This window comes from Manacus vitellinus, unplaced genomic scaffold (assembly GCF_001715985.3).
Source record: "Manacus vitellinus isolate BGI_N305 unplaced genomic scaffold, ASM171598v3 scaffold_14_pilon, whole genome shotgun sequence".
Lineage (NCBI taxonomy): Eukaryota > Metazoa > Chordata > Aves > Passeriformes > Pipridae > Manacus > Manacus vitellinus.
Window position 1 is genome coordinate 687,684 of NW_021939063.1, and position 18,392 is coordinate 706,075.

Genomic DNA, 18,392 nt, shown 5'->3' on the forward strand with positions numbered 1-18,392 from the left:
GTGGCCGTTTGTTACCACTGGGGTAAATAAGAAGAATCCATCAATTCCAGTAAGTCAAGACCGAGTCAATTCATTGCAGAGGTACCCAAGCAAACAGGTTTTTTTTGAAATAAAAGGTAAAGGGGAATATTGATCACTGTTCTTACCTGGAATGGTGCAAAACAGCCCAATCACTATCAGTGCCAACCTTCACCCCTGGGGCTCTGCTCTCAAAGCCATGCACTGCAGGGAAAGGCCAGACATGTAATTTTGCCCCTCTTTTAAGGATTTTCCTACCTTTCCTGCACAGTCCCAGAAGCACAGGGGGTATAGAACTGGCCCTGGGCCCCTCACATCATCTGTGCCCCACAGATCCTATCTCCCATACACTGACCCTGAGGACAGGGCTCCTTCCACACGGGTCCAGGGCCCATAAATACATAAACCTCAGTGCCCAGGTGTTTTCCATAGATCAGGGAAACCTGCTAAATGCCTCCCAACCTCCCTCCTTTCTGTCTCTGTCTGTAGAGACCTGTGCAGTGCAGTGGTGGGAGGGAGCCTTGCTGTGAGATGCCAACCAGCTTCCTCTGGTGGGTTCATGGACCCCTGGCCTTGGAGTGGCAGCTCTTTCACAGCAAGTTACTGTCCCCCTGTCACCAGGAATTTAATTTCAAGTTTCATTGTTTGCCTTGGCCTGGATATTACAAATACATAACTGACCCAGCAGCCACTGAAGGACTCTCTCTGGGGTGTGTGACAGCATCAGCCACTGCTCATTTCCCAGTGGTTTTCCTCCCCACCTCAGCAGGTCAGGCTCCCTGTGCTCATGTGCAGGGCACAGCAATGTCCCTACAGCCAGGGCCACCCCCTCCTCTGGTCCCAGGGGACACCTGGCCCTGAGTGGGGATGATCCAAGTGTTGAAGGGGATGCTGTGGACAGGGGGGGATAATCCCAGTGCCGGGGGGGATGCTGTGGGGAACCCAAGAGGAGGAAGGTGACCTGCACAGAGCTGCTGTCCTTAAACAGCCTCTGCCTCTCCACTGGTGAAATCTTCCACATCACAGACAGACTTGAGGCCCTTCTGCTGCCTCAAGTATTCCTTAAAAAAAAAGCGGACCACAAATAAGACAGCACTGCAAATATTTGCAGACTCAGAGCAGTGAAGCTCTGAAAAACTTCAGTTTGCAAAACTTTGCTGAAATGTGGTTTCTGCCCAGTCAATGTTACTTCTCTCTGTGGGGAGGCTCTGCCCTCCCTCTCTCCCACCCTGTCACCTGGGGGAGCAGGTGAAGAACTTTTGCATCCAGAAATACTTTATTTAAAGCTTTAGGAACATTTCCATGTATTGTCAGTCATGTTTAGAACAACTCCACAGAACCCGTGAGCTCGAACTGGAGCTGATTGTTCCTCAGGAGGCACCAAGTCCGTGTGCTCGCCCCCCTGGCCATCGATGGGACGTGAAGGGTTTGTCCTTTGCAGCCCCACAAGTTAGAACACTGCAGTCACTTCCTGAGGCACGTGGGGCTGAACTGACTGCTGGACAATTTATCCCTCTGCTTGCATGGAAGAGCTGGATCAGTAACAAATCCCACGAGGTGAGAAGCTCAGCTCACCAGCTCAGCTCTCATGGACTGCCCCGACTGGCACCGTCTGTGTGGGACCCACACATCCCCCACGTGCTGCTTGTGGCTCTGTGGGGGAGCACCACATCCCTGTAAATTCGATTTTCCTGAACCCCAGAGCCCCTCACCTGCCTCCAGGAGCTGCTGCCTCCGCTTTGGGTGATAAAACACAGTGAATGTCCTCACTGGGGCGAGGATCTTCTCATGCCTGCACTGAATTTCAGTCCTTAAATCAACATTAAAGACTGCCATATGTTTTGAGCTGTTAGATGCATTAATTTCATGCTTTTGCTCCTGAGACTGGAGAGGCACAGGATTTTGTTTAGCTGTTTAATTGCAGTACATTTTTTAGCAGACAGTATTTTATGAGCTGCAGAAATACCTGCAAGGCTTTAGCAGGTGCCAGCAGTGCCATAAGCCTGAAGCAAGTGTGTGCTGGAAAAGGGACTTCAGAGAAGAATTACAATTTGTAGATCACAAAATCAAAACTCAGAACATGCTACAGTGGGCTGCCACTCTCCCTTGTCCAAAGTCCCTCCTCAGCTCTCTTGGACACCCTTGAGGTTCTGGAAGGTGCTACAAGGTCTCCCTGGAGTCTTTTCTTGTACATAAGTGAACTTGACCTCTCTCTTGTCAGAGACCACCCCACTGCAGGGAGGGTGATGGGGATGACCCAGCCCTGCTCTCACAGTCCCTGGGAGCGAGGGTTGGGGACAAGGAAAGGGCAACTCCAGTGCTCCCCCCAAACCCTGTCCCCTCCCCGTGCCTCCGCTCTGACATTTGCCCAAGCTCCCACCACGCACATTCTTCTGCAGCAGGAACAGAACCGCCTCCTCTCCACTGAGAGAAGAGGGAGTCTCGGCTGGACTTTAACCCTGGCTGTGGTGGAAGGGGATCCCCTTTTCCCTCACAGCTCCCCAGGCAGGAGGGACCCCATGAGAACAGGGGTCCCTTAGGAAAATCCAGACTCTAAAGTGCTCACGCGTAGATGTTGATCCCAGACGCAGCAAATGTGCCACCCATGGGGGCTGGGGGAGATCTCACCTCTCTCTGCACCTTGGGACCTCCCTGCTCCGCTCCAGCTTCCCACTGACTCCCTCCAAACACCCCAGGGCTCCCAGGAGTTCCACCCACCACGGTGGCTGTGCACAGGGCTGGAGGAGGCGTGAGAGGCTCTTGCACCCACAGCCAGGTATGGCCCTCCACCTGCTCCAGCACAGGGATGGATCTGCCCTGCTCCCCCCAGCAGCAGAGCAGGGACCCCTGGGGCAGGGGCTGAGGGCCCACAGCTCCCCTGCTCCAACCCCGCAGCAGGTACAGCACCACCCAGCTCTCATCTCCAGGTTATTTGATCAGAGGCAAGCAAACACCCTCTGAACGGAACAGGCTGTGAGGAGAAACCAGTGTCTTCTGAGCAAAAAGAACCCCCAGCAGTTGTGAGCTCCTTGCACACTCACCCTGGTGAGAAACTACTCCAGTTCTCTGGCAAATAACATAGATTTTTAATGTAAGAAAACAGACTGAGCACACAGACACCTGCCAGCCTGGAGTAGCCAATGTTTTCAGTGACATTGCTCGATGTAGGGAACAAATACAATTCTCAGGGACTCAGTGCTGGATCCTGGGATAGTGTCACTCCCATCAGATCCAAGAGGGGATGGGAGAGCTGTGGGACAAGAAGCAGGGCAGAGCCCAGGGTGAGGTGCTGCTCGCTCAGAGGGGAAGGTACAGCTCCCTGGTACTTGGAGGGGTCACTGATGTATTGCAGGGTAAAGTAGCATTGTAGCATCTCAGGGACACACCCTCCCTGCCCCCCAAGACACCTTACGCTGGAAAGCGGTTTTCCACAAAATTCTTTGTGTTCCAGTTCCATGGCTGCAGCTCCAGGGCTGAGCCAGTTGCTGCCCAGGTAGAGCTGTGCCCTGCCCCTCTCACAGGGCTGAGCCCATCCCCCTGTGTGCCCACTCCTTGGTTTTACACCATTGCACGTGCAGAGGACAAAGCTACGGCTGCGTGTGGCTGCAATTTTACACCATTTGCTTTTAGAAGGTTGATCAAGTTCCTCAAACCCACTGCCCTAGCACAGCCACAGCAGCCTGTCAGCCTAATTCCAGTAAGGATTTCAAAAACCACAAACACCCCTTGGTTTTGACCATGACCGTAGGTTTAGTATGCCAGAAGTTACTGTTGAGATGTGTTATTTCCAAAATACTATTGCAAGATCTTAGTCATAAGAAGCTTGGACAGACGATAAAAACCAGCACAGCACAGCCCCTCCTTTCCAGTTCCTCCTTGCCAGGTATGCCATGCACCTCCCACCCATGGGCATAAGGGTTCCCTTCAGATCCAAGAGGACCCCAAGAAAATACCCGCCCCGGGCTGTGCTGGATGCAAGTGAATACTCAGGCTCTAATTTCTTTAACCTTCTCCTTCTCCTGTACTTGCCCAATGCCCCCAGTCCTGGTGGGACCTTGGGGGGCCCGTGGGGCCCCGGCTGCCCCCCTCAGAGGCGCTTGCTCTGGCTGCAGATGGTGCACAGGAGGCTGGTGTTGGCCAGGGCGAAGGGTTTGCCCACCAGCGGCGTCTCGCACTCCAGGCAGGCAAAGTGCTTCTTGTGCCAGGCCAGCCCCTCTGCCTGCTGGTAGTCCTCCGAGAAGATGATCTATGGCACAGACAGAGAGACACACCACTGCTTATTGCCACCTTCTCGCCAAGCTGGAGTGTGCCAGGAGCAGGGACAGCCAGCCCTACACCTCTGGGCAAGCCCGTCAACGCGGGGGCCAGGCTGTGGGAATGGGTACATAAAAGAACCATAGAATGGTTTGGGTTGGCAGGGACCTGTAAAGGTCACCTCGTTCCAACCCCCTGCCATGGGCATGGGACACCTTCCAGTAGACCAGGCTGCTCAGAAGCCCTGGCTGAGCCTGTGCCAGGATCTCAGCACTGGCAGAGGTAGAGAGAGACTGTTTGGTCCCTGTCCTGGCACTGGTTGGATCAGAGGGTCTCTGAGTGGTCCCTGCTCTGGCACAGGGGGGTCATGGTTCTGGCACAGGGGGTCAGGGCTCTGGTACAGGGGGTCATGGTTCTGGCACAGGCGGATTCAGGGTTCTGGCACAAGGGGGTCAGGGCTGTGGCACAGGGGTCAGGGCTGTTGGCACAGGCGCAGGGCTTGTGGCACAGGGGCGCCCCAGGGGGGGGGGGGCTGTGGCACAGGGGGTCAGGGCTGTGGCACAGGGGGTCAGGGCTATGGCACAGGGGTCAGGGCTCGGGTACCTCGTCGCAGCCGGCGCAGCGGGGCCGCAGGCTCTCGCAGTAGTGGCGCCCGCACCAGGCGGCCCCGCCCTTCCAGAAGTAGATGAGGTCGACGAGGGGCTCGGAGCAGCGGCAGCACACGAAGCAGGCCGGGTGCCACTGGCGGGAGTAGCCGGCCCGGTCCGCGTAGACCACGGGGCAGTCCCCGGGCACCGCCTGCTTGCAGGTCTCACAGCGCTGCGGAGAGAGGCCGGCAGTGAGGGGCAGCGGGACCCTCCGTCCCGGGGCTCAAAGCCCTGCGGGATTGCAGCCACGAGGAAGCACCTTTGGCTCCAGGGCACAGGGGGAAGACAGGGTGCTGAGCAGCTTATTTTGGAGGTCTTGGGAGGGATCCTCCCTTCCCAGATGTGCTCTCTGCATCCCTCTGAACCACACAGCTGGTCAGAAGCCCCGGTAGCAAAACAGAACAAACTCATCTCCAAGCGTGTCCTCAACGCTTCCCACTTCTACATGGCCTGGAGGACCTGCTGTGCTGCTGCTCCACGTCCCACAGCACTGAGCAGGACAGTGCCAATCAAAAGCAGACAACACAGGGCATCATAGGGCACCCATGGCCAGCAGGGCCAACATCCCCAGGACTATCACTCCACATCCTGGGCAAACACCTGGACCAGTGCTACCTATGGACAGTGTCAAGCTGTAATACACATCAAAAGTAATTATAAATATATTTGTCTAGACTACTGCTCACTTTCTTCCAGCCATATCCTTGGGCAGGTAGGAACAGCACTACCCACCACCAGCCAAGTGACTGCCCTTTGGGATCCCCCAGGCTAAAACCTTCACTGGAATCCCAAGGTCCTGCAAGACAGAGTTAAGAATTCCTACAGTGCAGCACTGCAGCACATCAAAGATGTAATTTTACAAAGAGATTAGGAACTTTGGTCTTTTCTCACTGCTTTCTATCTGTGCCTAACTCAGATGTCACTCCACAAGTTTCAGAACAGCATTTTCCATTTAACAGGCCAAAGAGCCAGAATTAGCCATGGCTAATCTCAGGATTAACAGCATCCGTGCACATTACACACAAGACCAACCACTGGCTGTTTATGTGTGCCCACAGAGCGATCCTGTGACTAGTGCAGAGCCAGCACTAAAGCTCCACTCAGAGGCTGACAGGATGCTGTCCCATTCCCATTGAAGCTGGATAGTCCAGGTCAGGGGAAGAGCTTCCGAGTCTGGCCTTCGTCACTCCGGACAAGAAACACTCTTCAGCAGCAGCTGGAATCTCTTCAGCAGCGCCATGGCTGGATTTCTACCAGCAATCCCTGCAGCAGCCTGGCTGAGGCAGCAGGAGCTGCCTGTGTGTCACACGTGTCGTGGTTACTCTGCTGTGCCCGACCCGAGCGTTGGCACAGTGCTGTCCCTGCTCCAGGTGGCACAGGGACTGGGACTGGGAATGTCCCTCTGCTCAGGTGACAACTTCACTTATCAACACCCTGACTTAAGTCAACAGCTTCTAATAGGTGGGTGAAATCATAGGACCATAGAATGGTTTGGGTTGGAAGGGACCTTAAAGATCACCTAGTTCTGACCCCCTACCATGGACAGGGACACCTTCTGCTAGACCATGTTGCTCCAGAAAAGAAGAGACACGAAAATAAGATTTTTCAGTAGAAGGTAAACTAACAGTCCCTGAGCTGCAGGAGGACATCAGGGATGGGGCAGAGACAGGGGAGGGGACAGATTTCCACCACCATCACCAGCCCCTTCCACCTACTCACATGTGAGAGCTTGAGACACTGACCTTTGCATCTACAGTGTTTCCTGACTCTCATCCCTCCTGTTATACACAGCAGGAGGCCACGGGATTATCTACACCCCCTTTTCTCCGTTTGGTCACTGATACTTCCAGCATCCCACGTTCTGCCATCACCTCCTCCCTCATCCAGCTGGATTGTCAGTAACCACCCGCCGCCCTTGGAGCGGTTCCACCGCGCTGATGGGCATCTCCTGTTTTCCCAGGAAATCCATTCTGACAAGAAGAGGCAGCACAAGAGCACAGACAGAATGTTTCCTGGCTTGGCTGTTCTGCTGAAAGGGGATATGTCTGCTGACAATGCTCATTCCACCTCGGAGGGCTCCAAGACTCCAAGCACTCCAAGCCCAGCATCAATGAAGGGGGAGACGGCACAGAAACTGTGGGATTTCTGCTCTGGAGGAACAGGAACAGCATTGAGTGACTGGCATAGAGCAGCACTCCTGGCACACCAGCAGCGTGGATGGATAGGCACCAAGGAATTCTGCACCCACCATACGGGACTGAGGCCTTTTCCCTCCACCCCCGACACCTCCCCGAGGCACCAAGTTTGGGTGACTTGGGGCCCCAGAACCCAACCCTGCAGCTGCCTCTGCTCTGTCAGCCCCGAGAAGCCACAGACCCACCATCCCAGCTCTGCTTATCTTGCAGGATCTAAAGTGAGAACAAACACAGCAGTTTCCAACCCTGAGCTCAAGTTTATCGCCAACAAGAACTGTCAAAAAACCAACTTATTTTGGTGTTTCTTTCTATGGAAATTCTTCACAGGGAAAAATTCTTCACAGGGCTTTTTCCAAGCATCATATAACCTCCATCCCCTGCCATTTACACACTACATAAAAGGGGCTCTTCCAATTTGAGATGGGATTGGTGCTCATTTTACATCTCCATTGTGCACGGAGAGAAGTGAAGACTTTATTAGCTGAATTACCAGAGGTGTTGGCCAAAAAAGTGTCCTGTTCTCCTAAGCTTTTCTCAGCTTGCTCTCTTCAGCAGCTCCTGTCCTACAGTGCCAGCTCCCAGGGAAGGAGCTCCCAGACAGCACCAGCCTTCCCCAGAGCACTCCCTGCACTGCTGGCCTCAAGCTTTTGGGAACAGCTGCTAGTTTGGACCCCTTGCTTCAGGATTCCATTTGATTCCAGCCCAGTGACCTGTAACACCAGAGGAGTCCCCACTTCTGAGGGGGTTAAGGATAATCTTGTGCTTGGTAGAGAACACTCAGCTTGTGGGACAGACTTACAGCAGTGATGGCCCTCTCTGCAGCCCAAAAGAGTTCAGGAGCTGCCTGAGCTCAGCTGCCTTCACAGAGATTGACACTGGGCCTGCCATGGCTCTGCCATGCACTGGGCTGCACGCTGTGGCCATCCCACTGGATCTGCCACTGTTTTGGAAGCTGTTCCATTTTTCAGCTGGTGCCTTGAGAAAAATGATGCTTCAAATCAAGGAGAATAACATCACAGTTATGTATTTATTTATTTGAAAGGACAAACTTGCAGTTTAAGTAAACCTTTATCACTATGACAACTTATTGAAATGTTTAAGGGAAACCTTCCTTTTTAGGCTATTTTTTTAGCTTACAATTCTTTGTCCAATTCGGTGTTTTGTTGCAATAGTGAAAACCTTTACTGTGCCACTGGACTCAAAGTCAGATGCACATTAACAGGCCATGGCAGAGGGGAGACATTACCCAATATGGACCGAAAATGAAAACTGCTCTTAACATGTCAACCTCAGTGCAGGAATGGCAGGAAAAAATCTCCTCTTAAAAACACTTGGACACCATTTGTTTTTTCAGCTTTAAATCCTCTGCTGCAAGTCACTCTCACAAAGGCCAGGACAAGATATTTCCACTCACCATATTTTATGATAAGCATCTGTTCAGCAGCCACAGAGGCCACTCCAGACAGTGCTGGGGGAACATAAATCTAAAAGGGTGTTGGAGAATCTCAATCATTTCCCTGTGGAAATGTATTTGTATTCCCAGGGACACAGGGTGGCTGTTTAAATCTCCCCAGAGCAATAATTACAGCCCTGGGAGCACCGTCTCCATGTTCACAGCTCTGTGGTAACTGCACTGAGCCATCACCTCCCGTCAGCTCTGGTCTTTCCACTCACCCTGGGCTGGAAGCCCACCTGGAAACACTAACTCACAGAGAAACAGCTTCTGATTGCAAGTACCTTACTGGCTCACATCACAGAACCATAGAAGCATTAAGATTGGAAAAGACCTCCAAGCTCATCAGTTTAATCCTCAACTGAATACCACCACACACTAAACCGTATCATCCAGGGATGCCCGACCTTTCAGAGCTGCCAAGATTCCAAAGTTGAAATCACCAGCTCCTACAGCAAGAATCCCCTCACCTTGGCCTTTGCTGTGGAGGGAGGGCAATGAGGAAGAGGAGAAACCCTTTCACCGCTGTCAGACAGCCCCTTGTGCTCAGCAGGGCTTGCTGGAGCAGAGGGTCTCTCCAGGGTGCTTCCCAGAGCTGCACCAAGGCACAGCACGACGTGGCTGAGCACCTGCAGCAGGGGTGGAGAAGCCTACGGGAGCAGGATGGTGACAAGGAACAGACCACCCTGGCTGGTGCCATCTTTTCCCCATCCAGCTGAGACTGACTGTATTCCTGAAGGCTCCCCAAGCCCGGAGCAGCACCATCCCCCTGTGCCCCCATCCCATCCCATCCCATCCCATCCCATCCCATCCCATCCCATCCGCATCCCATCCCATCCCATCCCATCCCATCCCCATCCCATCCCTCCCATCCATCCCCATCCCAGCACTCACGTAGTGCCCGGCCACGCTCTCCAGGGCCCGTTGGTGGACTCGGGGGTTTTGCTGGAGTCGATGTTCTTATCCTGGGGCTTCCTTTCGTCTTTCCCGGCTGCCGGCCTGGCCGGCAGTGCCACCTCCCCACACCCAGCGCCTCGCCTTTACTTCTTCACGAACTCCTCCATCAGGCGGTGCTCGCGCCCTCGGCGAGGCCGCGGCACTGCGCCGGGTCCTGGTCGTACAGCGGGAGCTGCCTGCCAGCCGCCGCCGCCGCTGCAGCGCCCCGTCCGTGCCCGCCACCGGCTGCAGCTCCCTCGGGATCAGCTCCATGTACTGCATGGCCTGGACGGGGAGAGACCAGTTACTGCATGGCCTGGACGGGGAGAGACCAGTTACTGCATGGCCTGGATGGGCAGAGACCAGTTACTGCATGGCCTGGATGGGCAGAGACCAGTTACTGCATGGCCTGGATGGGCAGAGACCAGTTACTGCATGGCCTGGACAGGGACAGACCCAGTTACTGCATGGCCTGGGACAGGGACAGACCCAGTTACTCTGACTGCCCGTGGCAGGGAAGCAGGAGCTTGGTGTGGGACGCTCCACTCATGGAGTAATGGCAGAAAACGTGACCCTTCCCCTCCCTTCTCCCTTTGAGGTGTTTTAACCCACAGTTTGGAAATAAAAGGCTGAACTGGCTCAGATGCCAGTGGCAGGCAGGCTGTACTTAATCACTTCACCCTCAAAAACAGGTTGCCTGTTTTTGGAGAGGTTTTGTTTTGTTTCAAACAAAACCCAGCCTGCCCAGGAAAGCAAAGCAGCATGGACAGACCTGCTTTGCTGGCTCACACCCAGATCCCAGCACACCCTCCCTTGCTGGCACTACCAGGATACTTTTCTGTGTAATTTGACAACAAGGTTGCTGAAAAGTCTAAAAGCCCATAAACATCAAAATCCAAGACCAGTTTCCTTCTGCCTTGTGCTAGGACAGCGAGAGCTGCAGGGAGTGGGTAAGGGGCTGTACCCAGGCCATCCCAGAGCCCCCAGGGCTGCACAGAGCACAGTTTACAGTAAAATATCCCCTTTTATCAATTAAAAATTTTATCTTAATACAGGAAAAAGTAGTTAAATAGCAGTTGGGTCTGGAACATCAACAGGCACCAACTCCACCCCACTACTGATTTCCCAGCAGAGGGAAGGTATTTGGTCTCCAGTGCCCTGTGATATGGAAAGGAAATGCCAAGACAATATCCAAAATAAATCTCCAATTCAACTGCCATTACCTTAAAGTCAGAGTAAGCCCATCTCTGTCCCAGGCTGGGTTAGTGCTTGTGGGACGTGGGGGCTGCACAGTTAACTTCTCTGGCTGGGGACAAGGGAAGGGAGTTTCCCACTCCGGCATTTTTCCTATTGTAGTGTGAAGAGTGACAGGGCAGCCAGTTGGCTCCCTGCCATTCCCTGTCAGACCAGCATCCAGCTGCATTAGATTTGCTTCTTACTGGGTCAGCACTTGGGAACTCAATTTAAAAAGAATTAGCAGAGAGATTTAACTGTTTGTGGCACATGGGCTGGTTTGGGCCAGGCTTTTAAATACAGAAATGCTTGCACAGCACTGAACAACTCATCACCTTGGGAAAAACTTCCAAGTCCCTTCCACCTGGGCTACTCTGAGCCAGAGAACAGTGCTGCCAGGCAGAATTCCTGAGAGGAAACTAGCAACAGATAATGATTTAATGGAAGCAGGGCTTCTTCCCTGCATCTTGGGGTGTAAGTTAAAATCACTGTACACTGGGATATTAGACATCACGACTCAGTACACTGTGTCCCTGTGCAATGGCAGGGCTGATGTCCAGTTTCCTGGGAAGGCTGTGCCCTGTGGAAGAAGAGGCTGCTCAGGAACAGCAGGTTGGAGAACTGCAGGATGCTGGGGGAGTGATCCGGTGCACTAATGGCTTTTACAGGCCTGAGGAATCCTAATAGGAATGGCAGGAGAAAGGGACAAGAACTCCCTGACAGCTCCTCCCAGGCTCACACAGGCACTGCCGGTGGTATCCAACAACTGCAAAGAGAAAACCAAACCCGCTGCTGTGTGACCAGGGACACCAGGACAGCACGTGCTGCCCTGCACGGCCCTCACCACAGCACCAGCTCCAGCAGAGCAGTGACATGGTGGGATCTGAATGGGAAAGATTCTCAACCCACTACCAACGTGCCAAGACTAATGAGCACTCACACAGAGGAGAACAGCGTGGGCACCTGGAGCCTCCTGTTCCAGTGCAGCCTCTCCATTCCCAACACAAAGTGTCTGTGCTGAGAGCAAAAAAAGCAAAACCTCGAGCCTTCCTTAAAGCCTGCTCAGGGACAGGTTTCAATATCTGCCCCAACATGTGATGGGATGTCACTTCCTGATCAAGGGAATGCTTGAAGATATAATTGCAGATGTCATTAAATGTGTCCAGAGAAAAGATAAGGGAAAAAAAAAAAAATCCAACCTGACACCAAACATTGACATGAAGGATAATAAAAAGTTGCTACGTCTGCTGCTACCACATATTGTTACAGTCAATGCTTCACTACGTTGCCTGGGTGCAGGTAATTTTAAGGAAGAGCATTTTTAGGATTTCACTGTTCACTACTGATTTTGGAGCTATTTTATGACCTGTTCTTCTCCCTCTCCCCAGGGACCCTGAGTATCCACTTCATGACTTCTCCAGGCACTGCTTAATGAGAACGTGCTCTGAACTTCCTCCTATTATTGACCAACCACTTCAGCCCAGTGAGGTTAAAAGCCATCCCAAGTCTGCAGCCTGCCTTCAGAAGGAAACCACTGGAGAGAGGCAGTTATGCACTAACAGCTTTTTGGCCCAAATCCCCTTTAAACTATCCCGAGAGTGGCTGACATCCAGCTCTTCTCCTCAAAATTTGTCAAGTTGATCTTCAAGCCAAAATTTATCAACGTTGTCTCCAAGCTCCTGAACGTTGTTTATTTGAACCAAGATATATTCCAGCACATCCAGGCACGATAAAGACATCAAAAGCTTTCATAAAGTTTTTGACCCCCCACCTTCAGGGAGGTGGGTCAGGGTTGGGGCTTGTTTTTGGACACAGTCCTTGGCACAGGACCATGCTCCCCATCTGCCCTTTTTACCCTGAGTTCTTTCTATAAAACCTAAACAGAAATATTTTGTACCCTTGGAGCTGCCCCTTGCCAGCACTGCAGGGATGGAGCTGGATGCTGCAGGAAGAGGAGAGCTGGGATCTCCAGGGCCCCTCTGTGTCCCCAGACTCCCCAGTGCCCCTGGGCTCCCACAGGGCTGCATTCAGGGTCACTCCAAACACACACTCCCAAGGGAGAGAGTGCAGGGCCATGAAAGATGAAATCAGCCCAGAAGCCACAGAGTTTGGGCACCCCTCAGGGCAAGGAGCCAGCCCTGCCCGAGGCACTGGCAGCACCACCCCGCAGCCGCCACGGATCCCGGGTTCCCCAGAAATCCTAGGCTGGGGGAAGAGCACCATCATTGTTCTGCCCATCCCTCACCAGCTCCCTGATTCCCCCTGGGACCTGTGGAAGGCTAACACTGGTCACACAAACATTCCTGCTGGGCCAGCTCCCCCCAGAGCACAGGGAGGGCAGAGGTGGCTGCGGGCACATGATGGAGCAGGGGGGCACCAGGGTCACGGCCCCTCGTTAAGCCCAGTGCTGCTCCAATTAGCCCCCTGTGCATCCCCAGTACAGAGCTCACACCCCCCAGTCAGCCTGTCCAACGGGCTGAGGGCCGCTGGGTTTTAGGGAGAGTTAACCAGTCTGTCCCTGGGGATTGCAGCTGCACTTCCACATTCGTATCTCCAGTTCTTCTTCAAAAAAATCTGGTTGCAGTTTCAGCAGCTTTAAGCTATTTGTGTCATCCGAGGAGCAGAAGCTCTTCCCTGCCCACCCCTGACAGTGGAATACAGAATGGTTTTATACCACAGCACAGTGAAAAGCCAGTTAAATGCTTTCCTTCAAGAAATGCTCTGCTGGCTCACACTTCCACACACCGAAAACCACTTCCATCCCTTCCCACACAGCCTGTCCGGAAGGAAACTGGGCAGGGGAGGGAGGTGGAGCAGGGCTGGGGGCTTGGTTTCAGATCCAGGCCTTGGCAAAGGACCACACTCTTTTTATCCTGAGTTCTCTTTACAAAATATTTTTTATTTGGGCCAGATTATGTTTAACTGTAAGGAAAAAAATTCCTAGCTCCAGAGCTGGATCTGGGAGGGGTTCCTCTGGCAGCAGAGGTGGGCAGAGCTCCTGCCCATGCAAGCAGGATACTCTCAGCACAGAGCTCAGCTCTGCTCCAGGCTCACATGCCCTGGCACGAGAAGCCTTCCTGCTCCTGTTCCCGGAGGCAGGAAGCTCCACAAGTCTGCTGGAACAGGGCTGGGCTGCTGCTGCTCTTCAAAGGGAGTGTGAGGAGCCCTGGGAATGGAGGCTCTGAGCCCACTGCCCCAGGGGAGGACATCCTCCAGCAGCGAAGGGATGCTCCCTGTGAGCAGGAGATGGGGGGCCCGGGGGCACAACCACCCAGTGCCCACCCTGTTCCACACTGCCCACCACCAGGAGAAGTCAAACCCCTTCCTGCTCCTCTGCTTGCCCAGCCCAGACACCCCAGGAAGGCCTGGAGGAATTGCTCCCACATCCTGCCTGGAGCTGGCAGATGCTGACGTGGGCTGTGCAGGGCTGTAGGACAGCAGGGATGGGATCTCTCCTCAGCAATGCTTTCATTAGATATGAGCTTTACCAACAGACTGAGCTTTCTACTTGTAAACTCCATTAAAACTTCTCCTAGAAATGTAAACCAACCTGTAAACCCCAAAGGCATTCCATCCCCCTCTCCTACCTACTCTGCTTATTCATATGGTTTTCCAAAACACAGAGTGCTCTGTTCACCTCTGCTCTCTGAGGCAAACCAGGATTTACTGTTTTTCCCCAATAACTTTATTCCAGAGCTGAGTTCTGTTCCTGACTCAGTGACCCACCCAACAGGCCGTGGATGAAATGAAGCCTTACCAGCTTCTGGGCGAGCCCCGGGGGAGCCCACTCGTAGGTGATGGTGTCGAAGGTGGGGTCCTTGCCCGAGATGTTGGGGTTGGTGACGATCATGCGGTTCCTCTTGTAGACGCGGACGCCGTCGCCGCCCTTGAGCCGCGCGGTCAGCGAGGAGTACCTGGAGTCGGCCAGCAGGCGCCCGACCTTGCGGTCATCGTCCAGCTCCGAGCTCAGGCCGTGCTCCTCCTGGCTGCACTTGCACGACTTGCAGATCTTCCTGTGGGCCACAAGAGACATCACCCTCTGGGTGTGAGCTGGGCTGTGGGAGGCGGGGGGGTCACGGAGTGTCAGCCTCTTCCAGGGGTTAAACCCAGCCCAGGGTCACACTGCAGGACAGAAGGCTCAGTACAATTCATGGAACGGGTTGGGTTGGAAAGGGCATGAAAGCTCATCCAGCTCCACCCCCTGCCATGGGCAGGGACACCTCCCACTAGCCCAGGTTGCTCCAAGCCCCATCCAACCTGGCCTTGGACACTTCCAGGGATGGGGCAGCCACAGCTTCTCTGGGCAACCTGTGCCAGGGCCTGACCACCCTCACAGGGAAGAATTCTTTCCCATATCCCATCAACTCTGCTCTCTGTCAGTGTGAAACCATTCCCCCTTGTCCTGTCACTACAAAAACTCCCACTTGTGGGGAGCTGCTGCTTCCCCTGAGCTTCAAAAACCCCTTCAAGCATCACTAAATTGGAGATCAGTCTCCTCATCAGACTCCAATGGCCCAGCACCAGCCTCACCTCTTAGGAAGCTTTACATGGCATTAAAAAAGTGATTGCTAGAAGGAACTGATGCTTAATTGACTATAATTTGAACTGTAATAGCTATAAATCACACAGACAAATGTCTAAGGCTCCTCTCTGCTGGCCAGCATTGCCATCAAACACTAGTAACAAAAGGGACAAAGTAATTCTGACATAATCCCGAGGATTTCAGCAGGATCCTGGAGCAAGAATGAGTCAAACCAGCCTCTAATGGAGTCAATTAACAAAAAAAAAGTAGTTCTTCCACCAAGTGAGTGTTTTAAAGTTTGGATTCCACCCAGCTGAGGTATCAAAACAGGGAGCTGACAGTGTCCAAGGCATTCCAGCTGCAGCCAGCACAGCTGGGCCACAGGCTCCTGTGCTGCTGCTACGCACTCATACAGACCCCGGAGCTCTGCAGGCACACAGAAAGGAGTCCAGTGTTGCAAGGCAGCTCAGGGGGCACTAATTCTCTTTTAATTAGTGACATATGTAGGGCTGCCTTCCATTTGAAAGCCCCTTTGTTGTGCTGTTAGTGCAGGGAGCAGCCTCCCATCCCTGCCCCGAGCAGGGCATGCTGGCCTGGGCAGCTCCCACCAGCTACTGCCACCAGTGGCTATTCACTTCAATTAGTGCTCTTAAAAGGAAATATTGAAGATGAAATCTCAAATGAGACGTTCTGGCACTAAGCACAGCCTTTCAGCTGGGAGGAGGCGGGATGGGACCAGATACAGCACCAAGGCTGAGCCCGTGTCTCTTGGGCACACCCCAGCTCTGAGCCCATGGACAAGGGTGACAGCCAGGCACTGAGCACAGCTCCTCCTGACCACGTGGGATTGTCATTTGGGTCTGCACTTCCCTGCCTCCACAGCCAGCAGGGCTGTGCTTGTTTTCAGTATTCCCAAACAAGCTGAGAGGGCAGCGTGTGGCAGGCAGGGGGCTGTGCTCTGGCACACACACACTGCAGGGCACTGGGGGGCTGGCCAAGCACAGCAGGCTGCAGAGTGATAGCAAAAGTGGGACAAACCCACTGCATGGAGCCTCAGCTTGCTTTAAGCACTTGTAGATGAGATTTGAACCCAAAGAATAAAAGAGCAGGAGCAGTGAGGAGGGGGATGGAGAGCAGGGGCACGAGCATCCCCTCAGCTCAGCATCTCTACTTTGCTCTCAGAGTCCCCAGAGGCTGAACACCAACAGGACCCAAGGACATGGCCAGGCAGGGCCCCTCCAGGACAGGAGTTACCTCCAGGAGTGTGGCTCGAAGCCCATGCAGGTCCCTCGGCAGCGCAGGCAAGGCACAGCTCTCCCCATCTGTGGCTGGCTCCCCGACATCTGCAAAAGAGCAGGACACCCTGTTGGAGAGGCTTTATCCTCAGGGGTTATCCCAGACAGAGCACTGAGAGTGTGCTTTGTCCTTCAGACATTGACTTCTTCAGCCATTCCTTATGTCCCATGAAGCCTCAAACCTCCCAGATGCCAACTGACCATGTCCATGCAGCCCCACTACACATTCATTTAGGGATGCTTGGGATGAAGGTTCACCTCAAAGTGAGGGAAAATGGAACAGCATGGAGGGGATGGCACATCAAAGCCAGTCAACGTGGCCACACTGGGCAGCCACCTTCACCTCGTCCACTGAGACCTCAGGTCTCATTTAAAGGTGATTTTGATTCAGTTTGTACAGGTCATGTATTGCTCATGGATCTGTGCAATTCAGATCACACAGGAGACATGGAGGTGTGTTACCATAACCTGGTGCTAAACTTGTTTTACTGCAGCTGGGACCTCCTTGGTCTTTCTCCAAGGGTATTTTGGGCATGTGGCACATTTCCATGCTTCTGGCACTGGGCTTTATGGGTGACTTCCACAGTGAACAGGAAACAGTGGAAAGGCTCTGGGGAGGTGAGGGGGGGACATGGGGGATGCAGGGATGCAGTTGTGCTGCACTTTGTGCTGCTCACTGAACACAGAAAAAAGTCACTCATATCCATGGCCACTCACTGCTGCAGAGACATCCAAACAACCTCCCAACAGGAGAGACAAGAGCAAAAATCCACACCAGGAGCCAATACCATTGGTAAATAAACCTATTTCAGTGTCTGTCCCATGAATTTATCAAACACAGCTCTCTGAACATGAAGAACGCAGGAGGGAATGGCAGGAGACAAAAACAAAGTGCTGCAGGAGGCACCAGGGTGAGGTGACACCACGAGACGCTGGATTTATCTCAGCCTGGATGTTTATACAGGAACTGTCAGGCTCTTGCTTGAAAGACACATTTGTTCCCTGTAAAAATGAGCTGAAGGAAAACAAGGACTGTCCCAGGCCCAGCAGGAGCAATGGCAGCACCACGGTCACCCCAGCTCAGCAGACCCAAGTCTGTGCAGTCAGAGATCAAACCACGGGGCTTAACCCACCATCCACTGCTGCAAAAAACACCACCTTCAGTCCCCAGGCATTGCCAGGGGGAGGTTTCTGACCTCCCATGCAGGTTTCTGACCACTCTGGACCTCACAGTCTGCATTTCCCATGAGGGCTCATGACACGCACAGGGCTCGCACCTCCCAGCCCCTTTTTGGGCCCTGCTCCCATTTATTGAGCTTTTATGGAAGATCTTTAATCTCCCTTGTTCTAGGCACTGACTATTCAAGACCTGTACATATCCTGAGAGCCCGTCTGAATACCAGAACATCCTGACTGGGGAGGGACCCACGAGGATCATCAATGCCCAACTCCCTGGTCCTGGGACAGGCTCAAGGGCTCACACTCCAGCAAAGCACAGGCAAGGCTGCACAGGTTTCCAGTGCTGGGGAAGGCTGGTGCCTGCCCACGGAATCTGAGCCTATTCTATGTGTCTCTGAGCTGTGACAGTCTTTCATTACAAGATCATACACTATTTCAGTCACTACCAGTTACGCTGGCAGAGGCTGCTCTTGCCAAAACCTATTTTCAAAGAGAGGGATCAACAGCAGTAAAAGAACAGGTGAAAGAACAGATGCTGCTCCCCAGTCCTGTGGGGCCCTTGTGCTGCCCCAGCTCTGTCCAGCTCCAGGTTCTGCAGCTCTGCTCGGGTGTGAAGCCAGTGAAGATGCTTTCAGCACTCCTTCCTTCTGCATCCACCTC

The 18,392-nt window shown here is 53.4% G+C and overlaps 1 protein-coding gene across 1 annotated transcript; it reads right to left on the reverse strand.

The window, feature by feature from the left end:
• Positions 1–3,297: 3,297 nt before the first annotated feature.
• Positions 3,298–17,668, reverse strand: LMCD1 (LIM and cysteine rich domains 1). Its single transcript, XM_018068774.2, is given in 8 exon segments — positions 3,298–4,264; positions 4,876–5,091; positions 9,462–9,487; positions 9,490–9,643; positions 9,646–9,704; positions 9,707–9,788; positions 14,494–14,749; positions 16,513–17,668. Coding segments are annotated over 8 exon segments (1,041 nt in total). The 5' UTR covers positions 16,602–17,668; the 3' UTR covers positions 3,298–4,105.
• Positions 17,669–18,392: the final 724 nt, after the last annotated feature.